General features: G+C 37.3%; 1 protein-coding gene and 1 long non-coding RNA gene across 3 annotated transcripts in view; one reads left to right on the forward strand and one right to left on the reverse strand.

The window, feature by feature from the left end:
• Positions 1–13,143, reverse strand: part of LRCH2 (leucine rich repeats and calponin homology domain containing 2) — a 119,419-nt gene extending 106,276 nt beyond the window's left edge. For both annotated transcript variants that reach the window (XM_066357148.1, XM_066357147.1), the window contains exon 1: positions 12,766–13,143. In XM_066357148.1, coding sequence (XP_066213245.1) covers positions 12,766–13,105 — 340 coding nt within the window. In that variant the 5' untranslated portion in view covers positions 13,106–13,143. The remainder of the gene's footprint in view (positions 1–12,765) is intronic.
• LOC136385853 (uncharacterized) lies at positions 12,802–25,446 on the forward strand. Its single transcript, XR_010747873.1, has 3 exons — positions 12,802–12,934; positions 15,014–15,139; positions 25,203–25,446. It is a non-coding gene; the product is annotated as an uncharacterized lncRNA (long non-coding RNA).
• The last annotated feature ends 583 nt before the right edge of the window (positions 25,447–26,029 follow it).

A 26,029-nucleotide genomic window follows, 5' to 3' on the forward strand; every position in this document is an offset into this window, starting at 1 on the left:
TACGTAAAACGGTTAACGTAATACACCATATCAACAAAACAAAGAACAAAAACCACATGATCTTATCAATAGACGCAGAAAAGGCTTTCGATAAAATACAACACAATTTTATGTTTAAGACTCTCAACAAAATGGGTATAGAAGGAAAATATCTCAACATGATAAAGGCCACATATGATAAACCATCAGCTAACATCATATTAAATGGCACAAAACTGAAGGGTTTTCCCCTTAAATCAGGAACAAGACAGGGTTGTCCACTCTCTCCACTCTTATTTAATGTGGTACTAGAGGTTCTAGCCAGAGCAATCAGACAAGACAAAGAAATAAAAGGCATCCATATCGGAAAAGAAGAAGTAAAGGTATCACTTTTTGCAGATGATATGATACTATTCATCGAAAACCCCAAAGAATCCACAAAAAGACTACTAGAAACAATAAGCCAATACAGTAAGGTCGCAGGATACAAAATTAACATACAGAAGTCAATAGCCTTTCTATATGCCAACAATGATATATTTGAGAACGAACTCAAAAGAATAATCCCCTTCACGATTGCAACAAAAAAAAATAAAATACCTAGGAATAAACATAACAAAGAATGTAAAGGACTTATATAATGAAAACTATAAACCATTGTTAAGGGAAATCGAAAAAGATATAATGAGATGGAAGAATATTCCTTGTTCTTGGTTAGGAAGAATAAATATAATCAAGATGGCCATATTACCCAAAGCAATATACAAATTTAATGCAATTCCCATCAAAATTCCAATGACATTTTTTAAAGAAATGGAGCTAAAAATCATCAGATTTATATGGAACTATAAAAAGCCCCGAATAGCCAAAGCAATCCTAAAGAAAAAGAATGAAGCGGGGGGCATTACAATACTTGACTTCAAACTATATTATAGGGCCACACAATCAAAACACCATGGTATTGGCAGAAAAATAGACACTCAGACCAATGGAACAGAATAGAAAACCCAGAAATAAAACCACATATATAGTCAAATAATTTTTGATAAAGTGGCCAACAACACACAATGGAGAAAAGAAAGCCTCTTCAATAAATGGTGCTGGGAAAACTGGAAAGCCACATGCAAAAGAATGAAACTGGACTATAGTTTGTCCCCGTGTACTAAAATTAACTCAAAATGGATCAAAGATCTAAACATAAGACCTGAAACAATTAAGTACATAGAATAAGACATAGGTACTAAACTCATGGACCTGGGTTTTAAAGAGCATTTTATGAATTTGACTCCAAAGGCAAGAGAAGTGAAGGCAAAAATTAATGAATGGGACTACATCAGACTAAGAAGTTTTTGTTCAGCAAGAGAAACTGATAACAAAATAAACAAACAGCAAACTAAATGGGAAATGATATTTTCAAACAACAGCTCAGATAAGGGCCTAATATCCAAAATAAACAAAGAATTCATAAAACTCAAACAAACAAACAATCCAATAAAAAAATGGGAAGAGGACATGAACAGACACTTCTCCCAGGAAGAAATACAAATGGCCAACAGATATATAAAAAGATGCTCATCTTCTTTAGTTATTAGAGAAATGCAAATCAAAACGGCAATGAGATACCACCTCACACCTGTTAGATTAGCTATTATTAGCAAGACAGGTAATAGCAAATGTTGGAGAGGCTGTGGAGAAAAAGGAACCCTCATCCACTGTTGGTGAGAATGTAAAGTAGTACAGCCATTATGGAAGAAAGTATGGTGGTTCCTCAAAAAACTGAAAATAGAACTACCTTATGACCCAGCAATCCCTCTACTGGGTATATACCCCAAAAATTCAGAAACATTGATACGTAAAGACACAAGCAGCCCCATGTTCATTGCAGCATTGTTCACAGTGGCCAGGACATGGAAACAACCAAAAAGCCCATCAATAGATGACTGGATAAAGAAGATGTGGCACATATACACTATGGAATACTACTCAGCCATAAGAAATGATGACATCGGATCATTTACAGCAAAATGGTGGGATCTTGATAACATTATACGAAGTGAAATAAGTAAAACAGAAAAAAACAGGAACTGCATTATTCCATACGTAGGTGGGACATAAAAGTGAGACTAAGAGACATTGATATGAGTGTGGTGGTTACGGGGGGAGGCGGGAGAGGGAGAGGGAAAGGGGGAGGGGGAGGGGCACAAAGAAAACTAGATAGAAGGGGACAGAGGACAATCTGACTTTGGGTGATGGGTATGCAACATAATTGAACGACAAGATAACCTGGACATGTTATCTTTGAATATATGTATCCTGATTTATTGATGTCACCCCATTAAAAAAATAAAATTATTAAAAAAAAGACATAATCTTCTTAAAAAATAAATAAATCCTCAAAACATTTTATACTTTCATATTTTAAATGACAAACATATTATTAATGCCATAACTATATCTTAAAGTTAACTTTATTAGTTAACCTAAATATTTAAAAGCAGTCAACTATTCTAAAATAAAAACACATCCAATGATGTAATATGACAATAAAAAACATTGCTAATTTGCAACAAAGTTTTAAAATCCCATCTCTCCTTATGAAGCATCCTTTTAAAAATAATGTGACAAAGCTATAAAAACAAGTCAGGGAGACAATGAGGAGTCCAATTTGACTGGAGAATAGGGTACATATATGAGTAGTAGGAAACACAGAGGAAAAGGAAAGAGACAAATTGTGAAGGGACCTGAAATGGCACACAGGCTTAACTTAATAAATTTGTTCAACACCCGGTGTGCACCATACAGTGGACTAAGTGTTACAGTGGCAACAAAGTAACTACCTTCAAAGAACTTTAAAATCAATAGGACAAATGTAAATACCCTATTTCTTTGACTTTACAATACACATTTTTTTTCTAATATTAACATTTCTTATGTGCTTATTGTGGTAGTGTTTATTTTTTTCCAGAAAAGTTACCAAACTGATATTGAATGCTACAATAGAGGAAATATATTAATGGCAACAAAGGATCAGAGCTGCTATAATAGAGGCACAGGCAAGTGTAAGGCAATATGCAACTAAACTGAAGAGCAGGTAGACCAGGAATGAAAGGTGGTTATAATATCTAAAAACCTATCAAAGTAAGTATACCATATTAATGCAATAGAAAACAAAAGTCCGTATAGTATCTTAGTAAACACAGAAAAAGCATTTGAGAAAATCCACTACCGTTTTATGATAAAAAGAAAAATATTCAAATTACAAGAAATAAAAGGGAAGTTCTTCAACTTGATAAAAGGCATCTATGAAAAAAACAAAGCTAACATCATATTTAATGATGAAAGACTAAATGATATCTCACTATTTGTGACAGCATGAATGCACCTAGAGGATATTATACCAACTGAAATAAGACAGTCAAAGAAAGACAAATAGCACATGTTTTCACTTATATGTGAAATCTAAAGACAAAATAAGCAAACAAAATTAAAACAGACCAATGCTTGCCAGAGGGGAGGGCGGGGTAAAAAAGGTGAAGGGATTAAGAAGTACAGATTTGCAGTTACAGAATAGTCACAAGGATGTAAAGTATAGCATAGGGAATATAGTCAATAATATTTTAATAACTACGTACGGTGCCAGGTGGGTACTATAATATCAGGGAGAAGCACTTTGTAAAGTGTATGATTATCTAACCATTATGCTGTACACCTGAAACTAATACAAAATATTATTGAGAGTAAACTGTAATTGACAAATAAAATTTTAAAAAGTAAAATACAAATTACCAGTTATATAAACCATAGTGTATGTATTAGCTTGTTTTCACAGTTTTAAATGTTCAAAAGTATAAGCAGTATATTGTTAAGGTGCTGGCTTACTGACTCCGGATGTTTTAGTAGCTAAAAGTGACAATCAGATCTGCGTATTAGAAAGAGGGCTCTGGCTACAATGTGAAGGACTAAATGGACTTGAAGCATAAGAGAGGCAGAGAGATCACACAAGATAACTATTGATGGGTCCAGTTAAAGGTAAGGAGAGAAGGATCTGAACAACAATGGCCGTGAAGCTAGACATGAAGGAAACAGTTCTGAAAGCTATTCAAAGAACTATGACCATCAGGCCTTCATTCCTAACTAGATACAGAGAGTAAGAGAGAGAAAGAATCTAGAATCACTCCCAAGTTTCTGGATTGGATGAGCAGGGGGCCTAAGCTCAATAACAAGGGTTGTTGCCTAACCAGGCGGTGGCGCAGTGGATAGAGTGTCAGACTGGGGTGCGGCAGACCCAGGTTCGAGACCCCGAGGTCGCCAGCTTGAGTGCGGGCTCATCTGGTTTGAGTAAAGCTCACCAGCTCGGACCCAAGGTCGCTGGCTTGAGCAGGGGTTACTCGGTCTGCTGAAGGCCTGCGGTTAAGGCACATATGAGAATGCAATCAATGAACAACTAAGGTGTCGCCACAAAAAACTGATGATTGATGCTTCTCATCTCTCTCTGTTCCTGTCTATCCCTCTTTCTGATTCTCTGTCTCTGTAAAAACAACAAAACAAAAAAAAAACCCAAGGGTTGTTTCGTTTGCTTTATATTTTGAGTTTGAAGAGACTCAGGGATATCAATATTCATTTTGTTTCCTCCCTTTATGAGCAAAATCTAATCCTCCTTCAAGGCCCATCCTCCACCTCCTTTAAAAAGCCCTCTCTGATGTTCTACCAATACAATCAGATGTCATCTCTCCTTCTTTGAACCTTTATTGCACCTTGCTTTCACTTATGGCATTTATCTGACTCTGGCATAGTGTTTCTCAGTCATGGCATCATTAATACTTTGGACCAGGCAGGCCTTTGCAGTATGGGGCAGTCTTGTTCACTGGAGGAGGCTCAGCAGCATCTCTAGCCTTTACCCACTAGATGTCAGTAAGCAATCCCAAGTTGTTACAAAATTGTCTCCAGACATTACCAAATATCATCCCCTGGAGACAAGTCTTTGCCTGGTTATGAACTACCGATTTAGCATATATGATAGATATATAAGTACTTATTTTATACCACTACATAATCATAAATTCCTTAAAGGCAGAACTTTACAACCCTGCCCATATACATAAAATAGATAGGACAAATTCATTCGTACAAACTCATTAAAGTAGTATAAGGAGAAAAATATGTCCAATTTACTATTTTACATTTATAAATATCTTCAAAAGTCATTGATTTCCCATTGACACAGACATCCTCAACCAATTAGCTAAAAGTATTAAGGATTTACATATTGTAATTACTTTTTAAAGAGGGGGAAATTCTAGGCTGCACATTCTACAGTCTCTTAGGAGCATAATCATTTAACAATGCCATTTTTAGTGAAATCCAAATTCACAAATGTTCTAGAATCAGTTGGTCTTCAATGCAGTTCAAATAAAAGTTTATGCTGCAGTTACTTTAGTTCTGTCTCCTGTCACCGTGAAATCCCTAATATCATACATAAAATTCTACTGAAAGAGACTTAAGTAATTAATTTAAAGATAAAGTGACAATAATTTCTGTCACAAATTATAAAAGCATATACAAAATTAACAATTTCCACAAACATGAAAGGACTTATTTTCCTACTTAAAATTTTTTTCTTTAAAAATTTCATATCAAAAACACATCAGAAAATATCCATTTTTTAATTATCCATTATAGCCCATTGACTGGTATTCTGTAAGTGTAATGCTATCATTTTGTATTTTATTCAAAACAGGAGAAATATAAAGAATAAAAGTCAAAGTTTGGCCTTTCTCAGACTGCATGCACTACTTTAAGGTAAAACGACACACAAATTAAATTATTGTTATACAATTGACTTGTACAATTTTCTTTAATTACATTAAATGGTTCCCTGAAGTATGAGGTATTTTTTCTACAAAAGGGAACCTAGCAAAACTTTATGGAACTTTTCAAGAACTTATTAAGAGTATTACAATGCTTCAGGAAATATCCAAATATACCCAAAGTGTAGAGAAAACTATAAGATTTCTCCTTCTAAGTCATGGCGACAAACAGCCTCTGTAGAATGAGCGTGAACAACACAGTTTAGCATCCCTTATAGTGGGCTACTGAGACGGGCTTGCAGAACAATATGTCCTTTTGTAAAATTTCACTGTGTGCCCTGAAACCTGAAATAAAGACTGGCTCCCAGGAAATCAATATGCTGAAAGTTCAGAATTATTTGCATTTGTGAAAATTGTCCCTAGCATCATCTCCTACATTGTCAATAAGGTTCTGGATTTTGCCCATCTTTATGCTTCTGATGAAAAATATGCAAATGTTTCACTTTATTTTACAAATAATATAAATCAAAAATCTAAATTTTGGCCCTGGTCCGTCGGCTCAGTGGTAGAGCATTGGCCCGGCATGTGGATGTCCTAGGTTTGATTTTCGGTCAAGGAACACAGGAGAAGCACCCATCTGCTTCTCCACCTTTCCCCCTCTCACTTCTCTCTCTCTCTCTCTCTCTCTCTCTCTCTCTCTCTCTCTCTCTCTCTCTCTCTGTCTCTTCTACTCCTGCAGCCATGGCTCGATTGGATCAAGTTGTCCCCTGCGCTGAGGATGCCTCCAGGGCCTCAGCCTCAGGTGCTAAAAGTTTGGTTGCTGAGCAACGAAGCAATGCCCCAGAGGGGCCGAGCTTCGCCCCCTAGTGGGAATGCCTGGTGGATCCTGGTCGGGCGCATGCGGGAGTCTGTCTCTCTGCTTCTCCTTCTCCCACTGAATAAAAAAATATATTAAAATTTTTTAATAACTCCAATTCTGAAATATCCCACCAACCACTTAGGTTCTTTTGCCTGTAATAAAGTACATATGATTTTCCCCAGAAAATATAAGCTCATATATTCCAAAAGCAACTAATTTAGCTGCTTACCACACAGTCCTAATTCTAAACGGACTTTTTCTCCACACTGATTCCTTAAAGCACCTTTGCTCTACTGGGTACCTATGCTCATCAAGCTTGTTTCCCCCGATGACAATACCTCACTTCTTCAGTATTAAAACTTAAGACATTAGTATCCCCAGACATCTACCTTCCCCTTCACCTTAGCAAGTCAGGTTACTGCTCTCTTCCATAGCTAACAGCTCCTCATCCTATCCTGTCCTTGCTTACCTTGTCCCCACATGGAGATCCTCCCTTCCTTTCTTGCATTCTAACACTGAACTCTCCACCAGTTCCCTCCTTTCAAGCTCTAAGTGTGTTTGAGAAAACACAGAGAAAATCTTAGTTATCATCTTCCCTTAACACACAATGTCATTCTCAACTCTGTATCCATGCAATTTCTCCCCTGAAATTCTGCAACTTTCCCTCCTGCCTAGTCAAAGCTTGATGCCATACTGATTGTTTACATCAAGAGTCAGGAAATACCTAACTTTATAGGAAGTTTCATCAAACTAACTTAACCTCCAATAAAATTAAGCCTTACGCCACAGTTCCATATAACTTATGGTATACTTTATAAAAGCATATAATTTTAAATATAGTTATATACTTATCTAATTGTTATAAATATAACTGAACACATTCAACTATTGTATAAACCAAAGGACAAAAACCATGTCTTTCTTTTCTATTGGCCATAATCATGTTTCCAAAGTTGGACTTCAATAAATGCTTGCCTAACCCTGGCCGGATAGCTCGGTTGGTTAGAGCACTGTCTTGAAGTGCAGAGGTTGTTGGTTCTATACCCAGTCAGGGCACATACAGGAACAGCTTGATGTTCCTGTCTCTCTCTCTCTCTTCTTCTCTACCACAAGTCAATAAAAATAAAAATTAAAAAATAATAATAAATTCTTGCCCAATGAATCTATTCAAAAATCATCAGAGATGTGAAAACAAGCTATGCAAATACCACAAAGAAAACAAAAACATACAGCACACAAACAAAACTATATAACCTATGAAGTTAAGCATTTATTTTTTCAGAATAAGTACCTATTTATTAGCATAGTACTTATTTTAATAATAGCTTTGTTATATGGAGAGAATGTGTTACAAAGGAAATAAGAATGGAATAGTTGTGAGTGCCAGAGTTGGAAAACCTAGCCTGTGACCCACACTCTACCATACTCTGTCCATGTAACTTAGGGCAAATCACTTAACCTCTCTCAACAAGAAGAAGTAATTACTATATATTCTGCCAAGCTCATGGTTATTATTAAGGTACAATAGGATAATATATATAAAACTGCTTCATAATTTGTAAAGAGCTATATAAATGGTATAATTTCAGGGAAGAACATACTGACCAATTTAAGATAACATTTTATTTTAAAATGTTACCTTGCAAAAGAAAGAAATTAAAAGGCAACTATTTATACTATAGAAAAAGTCATCACTGAATAAAATAAATCACTACAAGGTCCAGCAATTCAAATTCAATCTAGAGTAATTAAAATGTGAGTCAACTGTCAAAAACGTACTTTACATTCAAATTTTCAGAAAGACATTTATTACATTTTTTTTAAAAAGGGCAGATATTTTAATTGGGCCACAAAATCACAATCACAAATTCATTCCACTTAATGTAATAAAAGAGCCTTTACCTATGTAACAAAATCAAATGTTACAACAATAAAAAGATGAGTAGTTGCAAGTTGAGGGTTGGGGAGGTGAATACATATTATTATATATTTGTTCAAACCCACAAAATGTGCAACAGCAAGAGCGAGCCTTAATGTAAACCAGGGACTTTGGGTGATAATGAAGTGTCAATGTAGGTTCATAAATTGTAACAAATGTATTACTGTGCTGGAGGATGTTAATAATGGTAAAGGCTACACATGTGTAGAAACTCACTGTACTTTCTGCTCAATTTTGCTGTGAACCTAAAAATGTTCAAAAAAAAAAGTCAATGTTTTTACAAAATTAGATGCTTGCAAAGTTTATCTGGCTCCATTTTACAACCTGATACAATGCACCATAGCCCACAGTTGAAGAGGTGAACCAGCACATGTAGGAAATACTAGAGTTGACTCTTGGTTTACAGGAAAACATGTGATTAATCAGGACATAGCACAATCAGATGCATGTAAATTCATAAATTTGTTTCACAGACCCATTGTTTGTGGACATAAAGAGGTATTAAAAAGTAGAGGGAACAGCTGTTAAGTATGCTCAGACTTATTTGTAGCATTGGTGACCAAGTCAAATATGAAAAGTTTCAGAATTTGTCAGGGAAGCCTTTAAAATCATTTTCAAGCTCTCTTTAGGTCAACAAATTGTCACAGAACGCAGAGACTTTCCCTTTGTCTGACCACGTCTACCTATAGACCATCAAAGATTATAAATCAATTACTTTCCTGAAATGGATTACCTGCTTTGTGATCCCAGTTTTCATGTATTTATACTGGTGACGATTTTAATCAAAACATATGAGAAACAGATCTATTCAGAAAGGTCACAAGCACAAACCACCAACTGGAGGCTCAAGTAAATTAGCAAACTCTGCCATTTAAATGTTAATCTCCCAGAAAGGCTGCCATGATTACTTAGCTTAGAGCTACATCCCAGAAAAGTTAAGAAGTGAGGCTGAAGAGGGAAAAAGAAACTGAACAACAGCAAGATGGAGGGGGCAGGTGAAAAACAACAACAAAACAAATAACCAAAATAACAACAACAAGAACAAAAACAGGCACCAGAAATGCAGAAAGGGAAAAGACACGAAAGAGAAACTTTTTTGCTGCTACACATTTTGGGAGCACTATTTTCTTAATGCAAATTACCAAACAGCATTAAATGTAAACCAGAGTAATGCATGGAAGCTGAAGAAATTATAGCATCCTGATAACTTTCTATTCACTATAGTTATAATATGATGGGAAAAATAAATGAGTCTGTTTCACACACAACTCTATTAAAAAGAATTATTCAACTATAACTTAAACACGTAGTTCCCAGTCTGGGTTTTGACCCTTTTAACAAGTAGCTTTAGGTTTCTCAGTAAACTTTTATCAGTTTTCAGTCACTCAAACAATAAATATTTCTTGAGTGCCTTAGAAAAATAAAAGACCTATTTAGTGTTTCACAAACCTGACTGCACATTAGAAGCACCTGGGAAAACTTAAAAAAAAAAGTCTCTTGGCCCCTGAGATTCTGATTTAATTGGTCTGCGGTGGGACCCAGGGATAGTTTAAAAAATACACACACACACACACACACACACTTTCTTGTGATTTTAATATACAGCCAAGGTGGAGAACCACTGAATTATTTTAAATAAGGTATATGTAAGGAAGAGCAAAATAATGTGAAAAGCCCTTTCCACTTCCTTGAAATGTATCAATTTCTACTTCTTATTCAATTTTGTTTTAACCCAGATCCTCACCACCTTCCACCTAGATTAATAAAATAGCTTCCTACCCAGTTTTCCTTTCTTCAGTCTCTTTCCAATCCAATAAACCATTATTTGGTAGTCTAGTCAGTTTGGTTCTGAAACATTATTTCACTGAGAGTAATTTTAATTATAGCAAATTAAACAACTGTGCTCATCAAACAAAGGATATACAATGTATATATTTGTGTGCATATATGTATGTAAAATCTCAAAATTCAGTTCATGGCTGAATTTTGTCAAAAAGTGACAAGTCACTCACAGATTTCTCATCTAAATTCTGAAGTGTTCTCACAAGGAACATATATTCAACTGAAAAAAAAAAGTAAAGTGGAATTATCTCAAAAAGTCCTGGCTTACTGTAGACCCTGATAAAGTTTATGATGAATGAATGCTTTACCAGGAACAAATATGGTTTTGGTTTCTGTTAATGCCTGCCTTAGAAAACCAACTGAAGGTTTAAAAGCCAATGATTATAACCACATGATATTCATATTTATGAAAAATATTATCAAGTGCAACATAAGCAATATGTAATGAGAACACTAACCAACAGTCATATAGAAGACTATATGACTTATTCTCTGCCTTTAAGGAGCTCCCCATGCCCTCAGGCACAGCAAGGCACAAACATTAAAAGAAAATAAATTCAGCATGAGCAAGTAAATGGTAAAGACAATAAATACCATGGGAATTCAAAGAAACAGGAGACTGCTATGGACTAAGGGAGTTGGAAACAGTTTCTTGGAAAAGCTGGGCCTTGAACAAAATTAAATACTGTAGGTGGAGAGAAGAAGTAAATCCCAAGCATATGGATGACCTTCTACAAAGATGAGGTAGAAATTCATAAAATATATTTGAGAGGCAGGGAGGTAACCTAGTTTGGGTGAGGTAAAAGTTGCAACAGTAAATTGGAGCCAGACAGGGCAAGTCCTGAAAGCCAAGCTAAGATACTTAAACTTTGGCTTACAGATACAGAGAATCTTTATAGGTTACAAAGAACAATAAGCAAAACAATATATCCTTCTAATGACACAGTCTGAAACCTTAAAGCCTTTGAAGAACATACTGAGTAGTATAATATTTTACCAATATATTCATGAGTATGTGAACATACTGTTCAGGAAATCTGTTTAGAGTGTAAATATTCAAATATGCTTTCCAAAATACAAAATCACTGATCAATCACACATTCACAGTTTTTAGGATAATTCCTAAAAGAATAATTGGGTGGGAAGCTTGAATTTTAGGTTGTCCTCTTCTCCCTACCCTTTTTCAAACACATACATTCACCCAGAAACTGAATACACTAAAATCGTGTTATGAAAAGAAGGCATTTATTACTCTCATTCTGGGTGACTTTACTGAATATAGTGTTTCAAAATTCCTATCTATTAAAATAATTTTATCTATGATTTATTTCAACAAAGCACAGGAAAAGAAACATATAAATAACAAATGTAAAGATTATGAAAAGAAAAAAACAAACAAAAACAAAACACCTTTTGTTACACCAAAACACACCTAAAATATTTAGCATTGGTTTAAAAGGTAAAGGGGAAAGAGAATGTTCACAACAAAAAATACCATCCACAACAAAGAGTACCGGAGAGTATATTATGAACATTACAATAGCGAATTTTTCATTCAAAATAATAAGCCATTAACCCGCAACTCCATAAAGAATTGGAGTTAATTACGTTTCAAAAAAATGCCCTTAAATTTTTTGGCTATTTCTGCTATAAAAATTGAGACTAACATAACTCAAAGCAAGGATTCTTGCTCCTGGTAACCAGACATTTACATGATTTATGATTTAATTTGCAGCAAATACTTATTTCAGCACCACTACATTCTAAACACCAGGAAAATGAAAAATCTCGGCCTTTAAGGCGTACGTGACAAGAAGACAAGAATATTCCAAGATGATTAAAACACACACAAAATAAGAGCACAGAAAAACCGTGGCAACACTGCTGTTGTATTATGAAAGGGATATACCATTTTTGCAGGTACATATGTCTTTAAGGAATATGTATAGACTGTGATTTTATGTATTGTTTTTCCCCTACCCCTGCTCCAGGAAAGATAGGAACATCCAGGAGAGTTAGAAAGTGCATTAAGAAAGGTGTCAATACCTCCCTCCCCACCCCTACTGGAGGAACTCGCTATAACAATAATGCTCTTTCACCCCTCACATCCCATCCGGTTTCCATACATTCTTCAATCGGTATTCCTTTTCCCCTCCTTCCCTATTCCCTTCTTTGCCTCCCACATGCACAAGCTGCTCCGACTTTGTCAGTATCGCCGCCCGGGTACACCCGCCCAGACCAGCAGAGTCCAACAACGCAGCCACGCAGCCACCCACTCTCTCTACCTCCTCGTTCTTAGCTCAGCTTTCCGTCACCACCCCACACCCCAGTCCTGTCACCTGCTTGGGTGGTGTCCGTCAGGTCGTAGCCGCTGCCAGGGAAGTCTCGGAGTTTCCTACCACTGAGGCTCAGGATGCCGGAGTTGCCCGCCTCCTCCAGGGCCCGGTCCAGGCTCCTCGCTGTGTGTTGAGGCTGCAAGCTCCCCGGGTTCCACTGCGGCCCGTTGGGGTAAGGCTGACCGAAAAGAGTCGGTACTGGGATGGGCAGCACCAGGGTCCCGCCGCCGCCACCTCCCCCTCCAGCTCCACCACCTCCTCCAGACGCGCTACCGCCACCGCTACTTCCACCTCCACCACAACCACCGCCCCCACTGTTACCACCTCCCTGACTCGCCGCCATGTTCCTGAGAGAGAGAATAGCCCCCGACAATACTCTCAGCTTCTGCCGTGAGTGTAGGGGGTTCTCAGAACGCATGCGCAGGCTGGGGGCGGCGGTGGGGGGGCGAGGTAGAGTGGGAAGGAACCAGGGGGCGGGCTTGGAGGAGGTGTTGGGTAGAGAACAGAGGATGTTGAAACGTGCAGAACGCTTGCTTTAAGAAATGTATGATCAGAGGAAGGATGCTAAATCCTGGTTCCGTTGCTTTGGGTACCAAAATCTTGCGAAGCGACACCGGATTAGCTATAAATCATTTGGCGACATGTCCCCAAATCTCTAAGTTGTTTCACCTTCTTCGTTCTGCGAAATAAAAGCAAATATATTAGGTGGGATGGAAGGAATTCGGTTTAGAATATATTGAAACAGCATTTGGGACTAAAAGCCACCTTACTGAAACGCTTACCGCAAATGCTTCAGGAATCGTTTACCAGTGTTAATACGGAGTGAAACGTTGGGGATCATTTGGGGAACAATATTGGTGCAGAAGAAGTGCATTCAGTTTTAATCACATAAGAATTTTGCCATAATTTAGAATCACAAAATAAGAAACGACTTTCCAAATGTTTTCAAGGAAGCCTCTCGTTTCAGTATGGGTGGGTCTCAGCCAAACTACTGCCTTCCAAAACTTGGAAAACTTCTCTTCATTCTGTTCTATTGTTCTTTGAAGTTCTGCCAAGATCGCCAAAATATCTTGAGTTTCTTCTCATCGTGTCAATATAGCTTATGGAAAACTCTTTGATCATGAAACAACCTTAAGTTTCTTTTTAAAATACAAGTTTTGGTTTTAGGTGGGATTCTGTAGGTTTAACATGGGCTATGTAGCTAACCAATCTTTTTAGGAGTTCATTCTCAGAACCTGAACCCAACTATCGTGGCCACTGTCACCCCACCAGCCCCAGAGTTATTGAAATCTTTTTCACTAATAGACATTAAAATACCCAATAAAACTCAGAACACTTGGGCATATTCAGTTATCATTAATTTGAATACCTTATACATCTGTTGTTGTTTTTTTATTGATTGATTTTAGAGAGAGGAAGGGAGAAAGAAAGAGAAACATTGATCTTTAACTGTATGTGCCCTGATCCAGAATCAAACCCGCAACCTCTGTGTATCAGGACTATGCTCTAACCAACCCAGCTATACAGCCAGGGCCTTATGAATCTGTTTTACATTCATTTCAATATGAACAATCTGTCAACAATCTAATTTTCTTAGAAAAATCTCCACAAAAATTTATCTGCTATAGACTCTACTTCAGGGAGGCAAAAGATACAGAAAAGAATTACAACTTGTCTAAATTGCTTCATAGCCATGCTTGTTAATTAAAATGATTGTACTGCAAGAAATTATATTTGCCATATGCATGGCCCACAGAAGGAACAAAACTGAGAATCAGACTCTACAATGAATTAGCAAGTAAAATCAAATTATTTAAACCCACTGGTGTAAGAAAGGAATGCTGTACCTTACATCTCATCTTTCTTATATCAAAAATCAAATCAAGTATTAATTGAGAACTTCCACAAGAGGGAAGAGAAAGGAAACTAAATGTATTAGAGAAAATATTAGGAAATAAACTATTTTAATAATTAGCCAATAAGAATTTTTGTGATCATTTAAAACAATGTATTAGACTCCAGGGGAAATATGCCCTCAAAATCAGGATGCCTGTGAAGAGAAGAAGATCTTGTACAACTGAATTGAAGAAGGAAAGGAACCAGCCCTGGCCAATTGGCTCAGTGGCAGAGCGTCAGCCCAGCATGTGGAAGTCCCGGGTTCGATTCCCACTCAGGGCACAGAGAAGTACCCATCTGCTTCTCCACCCTTCCCCCTCTCCTCTTTCGCTATCTCTCTCTTCCCCTCCTGCAGCCAAGACTTCACTGGAGCAAAGTTGGCCTGAGCGCTGAGGATGGCTCTGTGGCCTCTGCCTCAGGTGCTAGAATGGCTCCGATTGCAGCAGAGCAACACCCCAGAGGAGCTGAGCATCGCCCCCTGGTGAGCATGCCAGGTAGATCCAGGTCAGGCGCATTTGGGAGTCTGTCTTCTGTCTCCCCCCACCTCACCCCCACTTCTCCCTTTGGAAAAATACAAAAAAATAATGAAAGTAACCTTTGAAAGAATTAAAAGATAATCTAAGTAAGAAAAGCAGTAAACCTACAAAATAAGCTATGTGTACATGAAAATCAGTCAGAATAACACATTTGACAAGAACACTAAGACCATGAGAAGTGTTAAAAGATAAACTGAGGGCCCTGGCCAGCTGGCTCAATGATAGAGCTTTGGCCCAATGTGTGGATATCCCAGGTTCGATTCCCAGTCAGGGCACACAGGAGAATCACCCATCTGCTTCTCCACCCCTCCCCATTCTCTTCTCTATCTCTCTTCCCCTCCCACAGCCAAGGCTCCATTGGAGCAAAATTGGCCCAGGCACTGAGGACTACTCCATGGCCTCCATCTTAGGCTGTGGAATGGCTCCCGTTGCAAAGGAACAACACCCCAGATGGGCAGAGCATCGGCCCAGTGGCCTTGCCAGGTGGATCCCAGTTGGGTGCATGCTAGAGTCTGTCTCTGCCTTCCTGTTTCTCACTTCAGATAAAATACAAAAAGAAAAAAAAGATAAACTGAGGCATATTAAAATTTTTTTTTAATTTATTTGATCATTTTTCTATTGGAATTGGGCAGTGCTAAACCAAAAGTGGTTATGAGCGCTCTGCAGACAGGTACAAGGGGAAAGACATGTAGAGAAAATGGGAAACAAAGAGAGAAAATTATTTGATTGGATATGTAGCTTAAAGCCTGATTGGCTGTTTACAATTGGTTGACCTTAGCATTTTGCTTTCATAACCCTAAGGCGTTTACTGCAGACTTAGATTTTGGTTTGTTTATGTAGGCCATCTCAGCATTAAAGCCACCGCAATCTAATGGTCTCCTTGTCTAATCAATTTTACAGGAAGTAAAAGGTTTAAAAGAAAGACCATGAAATTTATAAATTTGTTCCAACCCTTCCAGCTCCTTAATTGCCTTTGTAATACTGGCAAAAAATGAGACTTTAACTCTCAGTTTCTAGTTAAGTAACACTGGAAAATAACAATTATATGTAATTACAATAATATGCAAATAGTGCCTACTATTTACCAGAAACTGTTCTAATGATTTTACACACAGGGTGGGCAAAAGTAGGTTTACAGTTGTTTGTGCGGGGGGGGGGGCAGGGAGGTTATAATTATTACAATAGCTTTATTAACTCAAAAGAATGCCACAGGGGCACAGTGCACTTAGGTACAATCTCATAAGTGCTCAAATTGCCAACCTTCATTGTTTACACATTTTTTAGTCTACTTGCTACACTCAAGAACAATTTGGCACAGAGTTCTTACCAAGTTTTGCACACTCCTGTATATGAAGTCATCCAGTCCTTATAAAAATCCTGTAAAATAAGTACTATTATCCTTCCATTTTCTAAATAAGGAAAAGTAGTACATACCTCATATAGAATTGTTGTAAGAATAAATAAGATCATTCGCCCTGGACAGTTAGTTCAATGGATAGTGTGTCAACCCAGCATGCAGACGTCCCGGGGTTTAATTCCTGGTCAGAGCACACATGAGAACTGACCATCTGCTTCTCTTCTCCTCCCTCTCCCAGTTTTCTCTCTCTCTTCCCATCTCATGGCCAGTAGCTCAATTGATTCAAGCATTGGCCCTGGGTGCTGAGAATAGCTACGTTGATTAGAGCATTGGCTCCATACTGGAGTTGCTGAATGGATCCCAGGTCAGGGCGCATGCAGGAGCCCGCTCCTCTCATTTTAATTCTAAAAAAACGAATAAGATCGCTACTGTAAAATGACACTACAACATCTGGCATTCGCTCATTTATTTAATAGTTATTTATTAATTACTCTGTGCCAGGAACTTTTTCTTTTGCAAGTAATAGTATAGCATTAGATGCTCAGTAAATGTTCATCTCTTTGTTTACACCCCTGCCTCCCTTAAGAAAGAAAACAAAGTAATAAAGAATAAACAAAATGGAGTAAGCCAAGAGAGAAATCAGTCAATTATTTGATAATTGTAGGCAAAGAGATATCTTATATAATGCATGAATTTTTTGTTTCAGTCTATACTTGAGGATATTTTAAAATGGTTATTACCATTTTGATGTTATTCCCAATATAGATATGTTGGTAATTGGTTAAATTGCAGTCAACCCTCAGAATTACAAGCCAAATTTACAAAATGAATGCTGAGAAGTCACCAGGACTAGATGACATATATTAAAGGTTATAGAAGGTAAATAAGGGGTTTTTAAAAAAACATACAACCTCTATTAAATTAAAGCACTGGCAGGCTACAAATGTGATTTGTATTCAAATGAATTCTATAGTGGACTTCTGAAATTTCATGCCAGTTTATAATCATCACGATTCCAATCAATTTGGTAGTTAACCAGTATTTATAAATAATATAGAGGAGGAAGGACACAGTTCAAAACTCCAAATTTTTCTATTAAAGAGCAAGATTATAGGGACAGACTACAAGATGTTCTTACCAGTATGTAAATAAATCAAAAGTGAGATATAAAATATCTTAGGATCTAGAACAAGGCAATGAGTGACCTTGAGGATTAAAAAGATCAAACTATAATAATTTTTTAATCCAAATCAGGGTTTAAGAAAGAGCCATAGAAGCCTGACCAGGTGGTGGTGCAGTGGATAGAGCATTGGCCTGGGATGCTGAGGATCCAGATTCGAAACCCTAAGGTCACCAGCTTGAGCTCGGGGTCACCGGCTTGAGCATTGGATCATGGACATGAACCCATGGTTGCTGGCTTGAGCTCACAAGTCACTGGCCTGAGTCCTAGGTTGCTGGTTTGAGCAAGGAGCCAGTGGCTCCACTGGAGCCCCTTGGTCAAGGCACATATGAGAAAGCAATCAATGAACAACTAAAAGGCCACAGCCATGATGCTTCTCATCTCCCTCCCTTCTTCTTTCTCTCTCTCTCTCTGTGTCTTCCTTGCTAAATAAATAAAAGATAAAACCATGGGAGTCTCTGCAGTTTGTTACCAGCAAGCATAAGCTGAATTAAATGTTAAATTCAGAGGTGGGTGGGAAGACAATGAAATGTTTGGTATCATCAAGGCATATATCAGAAATCCTAAAAAATATTAATTTATACCAGAGGTCCCCAAACTTTTTACAAAGGGGGCCAGTTCACTGTCCCTCAGACCATTGGAGGGCCGGACTATAAAAAAAAAAACTATGAACAAATCCCTATGCACACTGCACATATCTTATTTTAAAATAAAAAAATAAACGGGAACAAATACAATAATTAAAATAAAGAACAAGTAAATTTAAATCAACAAACTGACCAGTATTTCTTTTTTTTTTTAAATTTATTTATTAAATTTAATGCAGTGACATTGAAAAATCAGGGTACATATGTTGAGAGAAAACATCTCTAGATTATTTTGACATTTGATTGCGCTGTATACACCTCCCCCAAAGTTAAATTGTCTTCTGTCACCTTCTATCTGGTTTTCTTTGTGCCCCTCCCCTCCCCTAACCCCTCACTCCTTCTTTGCCCCCTCCCCCCTTCCCCACCCCCACCCCTGTAGCCATCACATTCTTGTTCATGTCTCTGAGTCTCATTTTTATGTCCCTTCTATGTATGGATTCATATAGTTCTTAGTTTTTGGGGTTTTTTTTTCTGATTTACTTATTTCACTCCGTATAATGTTATCAAGGCCCATCCATGTTATTGTAAATGATCCGATGTCATCATTTCTTATGGCTGAGTAGTATTCCATAGGATATATGTACCAAAGCTTTTTAATCTACTCGTCCTCTGACGGACACTTGGGCTGTTTCCAGATCTTCGCTATTGTGAACAGTGCTGCCACAAACATGGGGGTGCATTTCTCCTTTTGGAGCCATTCTATGGTGTCCTTGGGGTATATTCCTAAAAGTGGGATAGCTGGGTCAAAACGCAGTTCGATTTTCAGTTTTTTGAGGAATCTCCATACTGTTTTCCACAGAGGCTGCACCAGTCTGCATTCCCACCAGCAGTGCAGGAGGGTTCCCTTTTCTCCACATCCTCGCCAGCACTTAGTCTGTGTTGTTTTGTTGATGAGCACCATTCTGGCTGGTGTGAGGTGATATCTCATTGTGGTTTTAATTTGCATTTCTCTAATGATTAGTGATGTTGAGCATTTTTTCATATGCCTATTGGCCATCTGTATGTCCTCTTTGGAGAAGTGTCTATTCATCTCTTTTGCCCATTTTTGGATTGGATTGTTTGTCTTCCTGGTGTTGAGATTTACAAGTTCTTTATAAATTTTGGTTATTAACTCCTTATCAGACGTATTGTCAAATATGTTCTCCCATTGTGTAGTTTGTCTTTTTATTCTGTTCTTGTTGTCTTTAGCTGTGCAAAAGCTTTTTAGTTTGATATAGTCCCATTTGTTTATCCTGTCTTTTATTTCACTTCCCCGTGGAGATAAATCAGCAAATATATTGCTCCGAGAGATGTCCGAGAGCTTACTGCCTATGTTATTTTCTAAGATGCTTATGGTTTCACGGCCTACATTTAAGTCTTTAATCCATTTTCAGTTTATTTTTGTGAGTGGTGTAAGCTGGTGATCTAGTTTCATTTTTTTGCAGGTAGCTGTCCAATTTTCCCAACACCATTTGTTAAAGAGGCTGTCTTTACTCCATTGTATTTCCTTACCTCCTTTGTCAAATATCAGTTGTCCATAGAACTCTGGGTTTATTTCTGGGTTCTCTGTTCTGTTCCATTGATCTATATGCCTGTTCTTATGCCAGTACCAGGCTGTTTTGAGTACAATGGCCTTGTAGTGTAACTTGATATCAGGAAGTGTGATACCTCCCATTTTATTCTTCTTTTTTAAGATTGCTGAGGCTATTCGTGTTCTCTTTTGGTTCTTTTTGAAGTATGTCATTGGTATTTTAATTGGTATTGCATTGAATTTATAGATTGCTTTGGGTAATATAGACATTTTAATGATGTTTATTCTTCCTAACCATGAGCACGGTATATGCTTCCACTTGTTTGTATCTTCCTTGATTTATTTTATCAATGCTTTGTAATTTTCCGAGTACAAGTCTTTAGTCTCCTTGGTTAAGTTTACTCCTAGGTACTTTATTTTTTTGGTTGTAATTGTGAAGGGGATTGTTTCCTTAATTTCTCTTTCTGACTGTTCATTGTTGGTGTATAAAAATGCCTCTGATTTCTGAGTATTGATTTTATATCCTGCCACTTTGCTGAATTCATTTATCAGGTCCAGTAGTTTTTTGACTGAGACTTTAGGGTTTGCCATATACAATATCATATCATCTGCAAATAATGATAGTTTTACTTCTTCTTTTCCAAATTGAATGCCTTTTATTTCTTCTTCTTGTCTGATTGCTGTGGCTAGGACTTCCAGGACTATGTTAAATAAGAGTGGTGAAAGGGGGCACCCCTGCCTTGTTCCTGATCTTAAGGGTATTGCTTTTAATTTTTGCCCATTGAGTATGATGTTGGCTGTGAGTTTCTCATAGATGGCTTTTATCATGTTGAGGTATATTCCCTGTATTCCCACTTTGCTGAGAGTTTTGATCATGAATGGGTGCTGGATTTTATCAAATGCTTTTTGTGCATTTATTGAAATTATCTTATGGTTTTTCTCCTTCTTTTTGTTTATGTGATGAATCACATTGATTGATTTACGAATATTGTACCAGCCTTGCCTTCCCAGAATAAATCCCACTTGATCATGGTGTATGATTTTTTCCATATATTGTTGGATCTGGTTTGCTAATATTTTGTTGAGGATTTTAGCATCTATATTCATCAGAGATATTGGCCTATACTTTTCTTTCTTTGTGTTGTCTTTGCCTGGTTTTGGAATCAGAATTATGCTCACCTCATAAAAGGAGCTTGGAAGTCTTCCTTCCTCTTGAATTTTTTGAAATAGTTTGAGAAGGATAGGAGTTAGTTCTTCTTTGAATATTTGGTAGAATTCTATTGTGAAGCCATCGGGCCCCAGACTTTTCTTTGTTGGGAGTTTTTTGATAACTCTTTCGATCTCATTTGGTGTAATCAGTCTGTTTAGGTTTTCTGATTCTTCCAGATTGATTTTTGGAAGATTGTATGTTTCAAGGAATTTTTCCATTTCATCTAGGTTGTCTAGTTTTTTGGCATACAGTTCTTCATAGTATTTTCTTACAATATTTTGTATTTCTGTTGGGTCAGTTGTTATTTCTCCTCTTTCATTTCTAGTTTCATTTATTTGAGTCCTCGCTCTCTTTTTCTTGGTGAGTCTAGTTAAAGGTTCATCAATCTTGTTTACCTTTTCAAAGAACCAGCTCCTAGTTTCATTGATCCTCTGTTTTGTTTCTTTAGCCTCTATGTCATTTATTTCTGCTCTGACCTTTATTATTTCCTTCCTTCTACTACATTTGGGCTTTACTTGCTTTTCTTTTTCTAGTTCTTTGAGATGCAGGGTTAAGTTGTTCATTTGAGCTTTTTCTAGTTTCTGAAAGTGAGCCTGTAGTGCTATGAACTTCCCTCTTAGGGCTGCTTTTGCTGTGTCCCATAAATTTTGAGTTGTTGTATGCTCATTGTCATTTGTTTCTAGGAATTTTTTTATTTCTTCTTAGATCTCATTCTTAATCCATTCATTATTTAACAACCTGCTATTTAGTTTCCATGTGTTTGAGAATTTTTGAGCTTTTCTGTTGTGGTTCATTTCTAGTTTCATGCTGTTGTGATCAGAGAAAGTGTTTGATATGATTTCAGTCTTCTTAAATTTGTTGAGAGCACTTTTGTGCCCTAACATGTGGTCTATCCTAGAGAATGTACCATGAGCACTTGAAAAGAATGTATATTCTGCTGCTTTAGGGTGAAAGGTTCTGAAGATATCTATTAAATTGAGTTGATCTAGTGTGTCCAATAAGTCTGCTGTTTTTTTGTTAATTTTCTTTCTTGAGGATCTATCTAGTGATGTTAGTGGGGTATTGAAATCCCCTACTATTATAGTATTGCTGTTGATCTCGCCCTTCAAATCCATCAAAGTCTGCTTTATATATTTGGGTGCTCCTATATTAGGTGCATAGATATTTATAATAGTTATATCTTCCTGTTGGATTACTCCCTTTATCATTATGTAGTGGCCTTCTTTATCTCTTACTATATCCTTTGTTTTAAAGTCCAATTTGTCGGATATAAGTATTGCTACCCCAGCTTTTTTTTCATTTCCATTTGCATGAAACGTTTTTTTTCCATCCTTTTACCTTCAATCTATATGTATCTTTTGTTCTAAGGTGTGTCTCTTGTAGACAGCATATGTATGGGTTCTGTTTTCTTATCCATGCAGCTACCCTCTGTCTTTTGATTGGATCATTTAATCCATTTACATTTAAGGTTATTATTGATATGTAGTTGTTTATTGCCATTTTCTTCTTTAAAGGTGTATTCCTTTTTTGCTATATTCTTTTCCCACTTTGATCTGTTTAAAACAAGCCCCTTAACATTTCCTGAAGCATTGGTTTGGTTGTAATGAATTCCTTGAGTTGTTTTTTGTCTGGGAAACTTTTTATTTCTCCTTCGATTTTAAACGATAGCCTTGCTGGATAAAGTAGTCTTGGTTGTAGGTTCTTGTTCTGCATTACTTTGAATATTTCTTGCCATTCCTTTCTGGCCTCAAGTGTTTCTGTTGAGAAGTCAGATGTCATCCTTATGGGGGCTCCTTTGTAGGTGATAACTTTTTTTTCTCTTGCAGCTTTTAATATTTTCTCTTTATCGCTTAGCTTTGGTATTTTAATTATGATGTGTCTTGGTGTAGGTTCCTTTGGGTTTCTCTTTAATGGAGTCCTCTGTGCTTCTTGGACTTGTGAGAGTTTCTCTTGCATTAATTTAGGGAAGTTTTCAGCTATGATATGATTGAACAAAGTCTCTATCCCTTGTTCTTTTTCTTCTTCTTTAGGAACCCCTATGATGTGGATGTTATTTCTCTTCATGTTGTCACAGAGCTCTCTAAGAGTTTCCTCTGACTTTTTGAGTCTCTTTTCTCTTTTCTTCTCTGCTTTCATGCCTTCATTCCAGTTGTCCTCCAACTCGCTGATTCGATCCTCATCTCTATCTATCCTGTTTTTAATTCCTTCCATTGTGGTCTTTATTTCTGATATTTTATTTGTCATCTCCGACTGATTATTTTTTATACTTGCTATTTTTTTATTTAGGTGTTCATAATGACCATCCATTGTTGTTCTAAGATCCCTAAGCATCCTTACAATCATTATTTTGAACTCCGCATCTAGAAGTTTGATTATTTCCATATCACTCAGTTCATCTCCTGAAGGTGTCTCTTGTGGTTTCCTTTGGATTGCACTTCTTTGTCTTCTCATTGTCTGTTTTTGGGTGTTTTATTTGTAGTGTTGGTTGAATCTAGGCTTGGTGTTGTCTGCCTCCAGTTTTCAGTTGTGTTATTTCTAGGTCTTCTTGGGTTGGTATCAGCTGTTATCTGTAATCCACTTTCGAATTTGGGCAGTTTTGAAGTCTTGATTTGTTTGTTTTCTTAACAGGTGATAGTCTTGCTAATGATATCAGCAGGGGACTTCCTTGAAACTATCCAGAAATGTGATGGGTGTAACCTGAGACTCTGAAGGAAGGGTGTTTTCTCAGCTTCAGTAGGGGGAGGTGTATCTCAGATCTCCATGGAGACCTGAGTTATTCCCCCTCCTTCCCACTTCTTGTTTTCAGCTGTGTCTTGTTGTGCTGATTGGAGCTGGATAGATGTCCGGAGATCTCTGATCCAGAAGCTATTCAGCTCTGTTTTGTGAAAGGTTCAGTCCCTCCCCCAGCTATGGCTGCCTCCAGCATGGATGAGTCAGCTTTATTAGGTCGTCTCCTTCATTCCTTATCCCCTCACAGTCTGTTCCTCTCTCTTTCCTTTCCACTTGGGAGATAAGCTGTTCTTTTCAACATACCTTGCTCCCTGGTCACCAGGCAAGTGGCTGTTAGAAGTAGTTTCTGTTCTTTTCCCTTGTGTGAGATCCCCTCTAGTCTCTCAGCCTCACCCCCCCCACCTCCGTTCCTATAAGCAGGGGAGATTCAGGTGCTCCCTACCAGGTTTGTTGTGGCTTCTTCTTTGCTCCTAGGTATTTGAGAGCTGTTCTTGCAGTTCAGAGTTGGTTTTTCATGCTGATTTTTCCTAAATTGATTTGTATTCCAGTTTGGTGGTGAGAGCTGGGTGTCTGTGTGTCAGCCTACTCCGCTGCCATCTTTTTCTCCCCAAACTGACCAATATTTCAATGGGAACTATGCTCCTCTCACTGACCACCAGTGAAAGAGGTGCCCCTTCCGGAAGTGCTGCAGGGGCCAGATAAATGGCCTCAGGAGGCCGCATGCAGCCCGCGGGTCATAGTTTGGGGACCCCTGATTTATACCATACTGAACTATTCTATAGCTGCCACTGAAATGAAATGTACAGTTTTGTTTACTCTTATCTCAGCAAAAGTCCTTAATTACACAAAGCCATGAGAATAACAATTAAAATGATTAAAGAAATGCCCTGTTCAGGCATGGGACCTTTAGAGGACTATACATTAAGTTATTTTAGCATAATTGATAGCACACTATACATGACATCCCTGATCCTCCTCCCTTGCCTGTCCTTGGTTCTACCCTTGCAGAGAACCCTTTGTACTGCTTTGACTAATACTAACAAAGTCAATCCAAAAGTGAATATTTATGAATGCAAAAGGGATTTGGACAAATGTGTGAATGATCACTATTACTTAAAAGAAGCTGCTACATATGTACTCTTCAATGTTGATGTCAAGAAGCACTATTGAGATCTATCTTAGTACCAGTTCCTGCTATGACACAAGACATAAGATGGACAAGTCATTTAACTTCTAATAGTCTCAGATTCCTCATCTGTGGTAAACCCAAGGTCATAACATTATTAGCAACATCATAGGATTGTAGTGAGGATTACATGAGATAATTAGATAGAACATCTAGCATATTATAATAGTTATTATCTTTTATTCTAGGTTCACTTTGCCAAAAGAACACTGAGCTGAGCGAACCACGAATTATCAACATGGCAGTTCTGAAATTTCTCTGCACTATTATGCTACCAGTGCTGATAGACATTTTCCTCTGTGCTGCTGTTGACATTACATCCTTATTAACTCACCTCAAGTTGCTGCCTCTCCTCTTTTGTGTTTCCACTATGATCTGGTAACCTGAATCCAATTCCTACTTGCTGTCTCTAATGCCATACCAGATTTTATGTTCCCGATATCATGAAACTATTTAAATATCTGTTCGAAATCCTCCTTAAAAATATATATCTTAAATGTATTGCTTTGGGTACATGATAAAGATCTGTTAAAACTCCGGAACAGCTTTCTTATTTGAGTACTTAGTATGTAAAAGATACAGATTGCTGAATTTTGCTAGTTTAGCCTGGCCAAAAGAAAGTAAATCAAATATCACATAAAATTATTAAACTTGTTCTGTCCAACTAGAAAACATAAAGTTGAGGAGTATTTTTTCCATGTTTTCTGTATTATATTGGAAAGCCTCCTCTTTATATATCCTCTTTTTATATAAACATGGAAGCATGCCATATGTATTTTGGGCAGAACTGTCTTGTATAATTATCTTCCTCTTCTTGCAGTATGTGAGAGAGAATGATGAAATAGGGCCTTTTCTAACAAAATCCAAATTCCTAAAAGGAAAACCTAAGTCACTATCATACTACCTTAAACAAGCTCTACCTGTGAGAGAGAAAAATGGACTTTAATGGCATTACAGTAAAGCATTTAATAGAATTATGACATTCAAGGTAGATTAAAACTGCAGGAGAAAATTG

Source organism: Saccopteryx leptura, chromosome X (genome assembly GCF_036850995.1).
Source record: "Saccopteryx leptura isolate mSacLep1 chromosome X, mSacLep1_pri_phased_curated, whole genome shotgun sequence".
NCBI classification, from domain to species: Eukaryota; Metazoa; Chordata; class Mammalia; order Chiroptera; family Emballonuridae; genus Saccopteryx; species Saccopteryx leptura.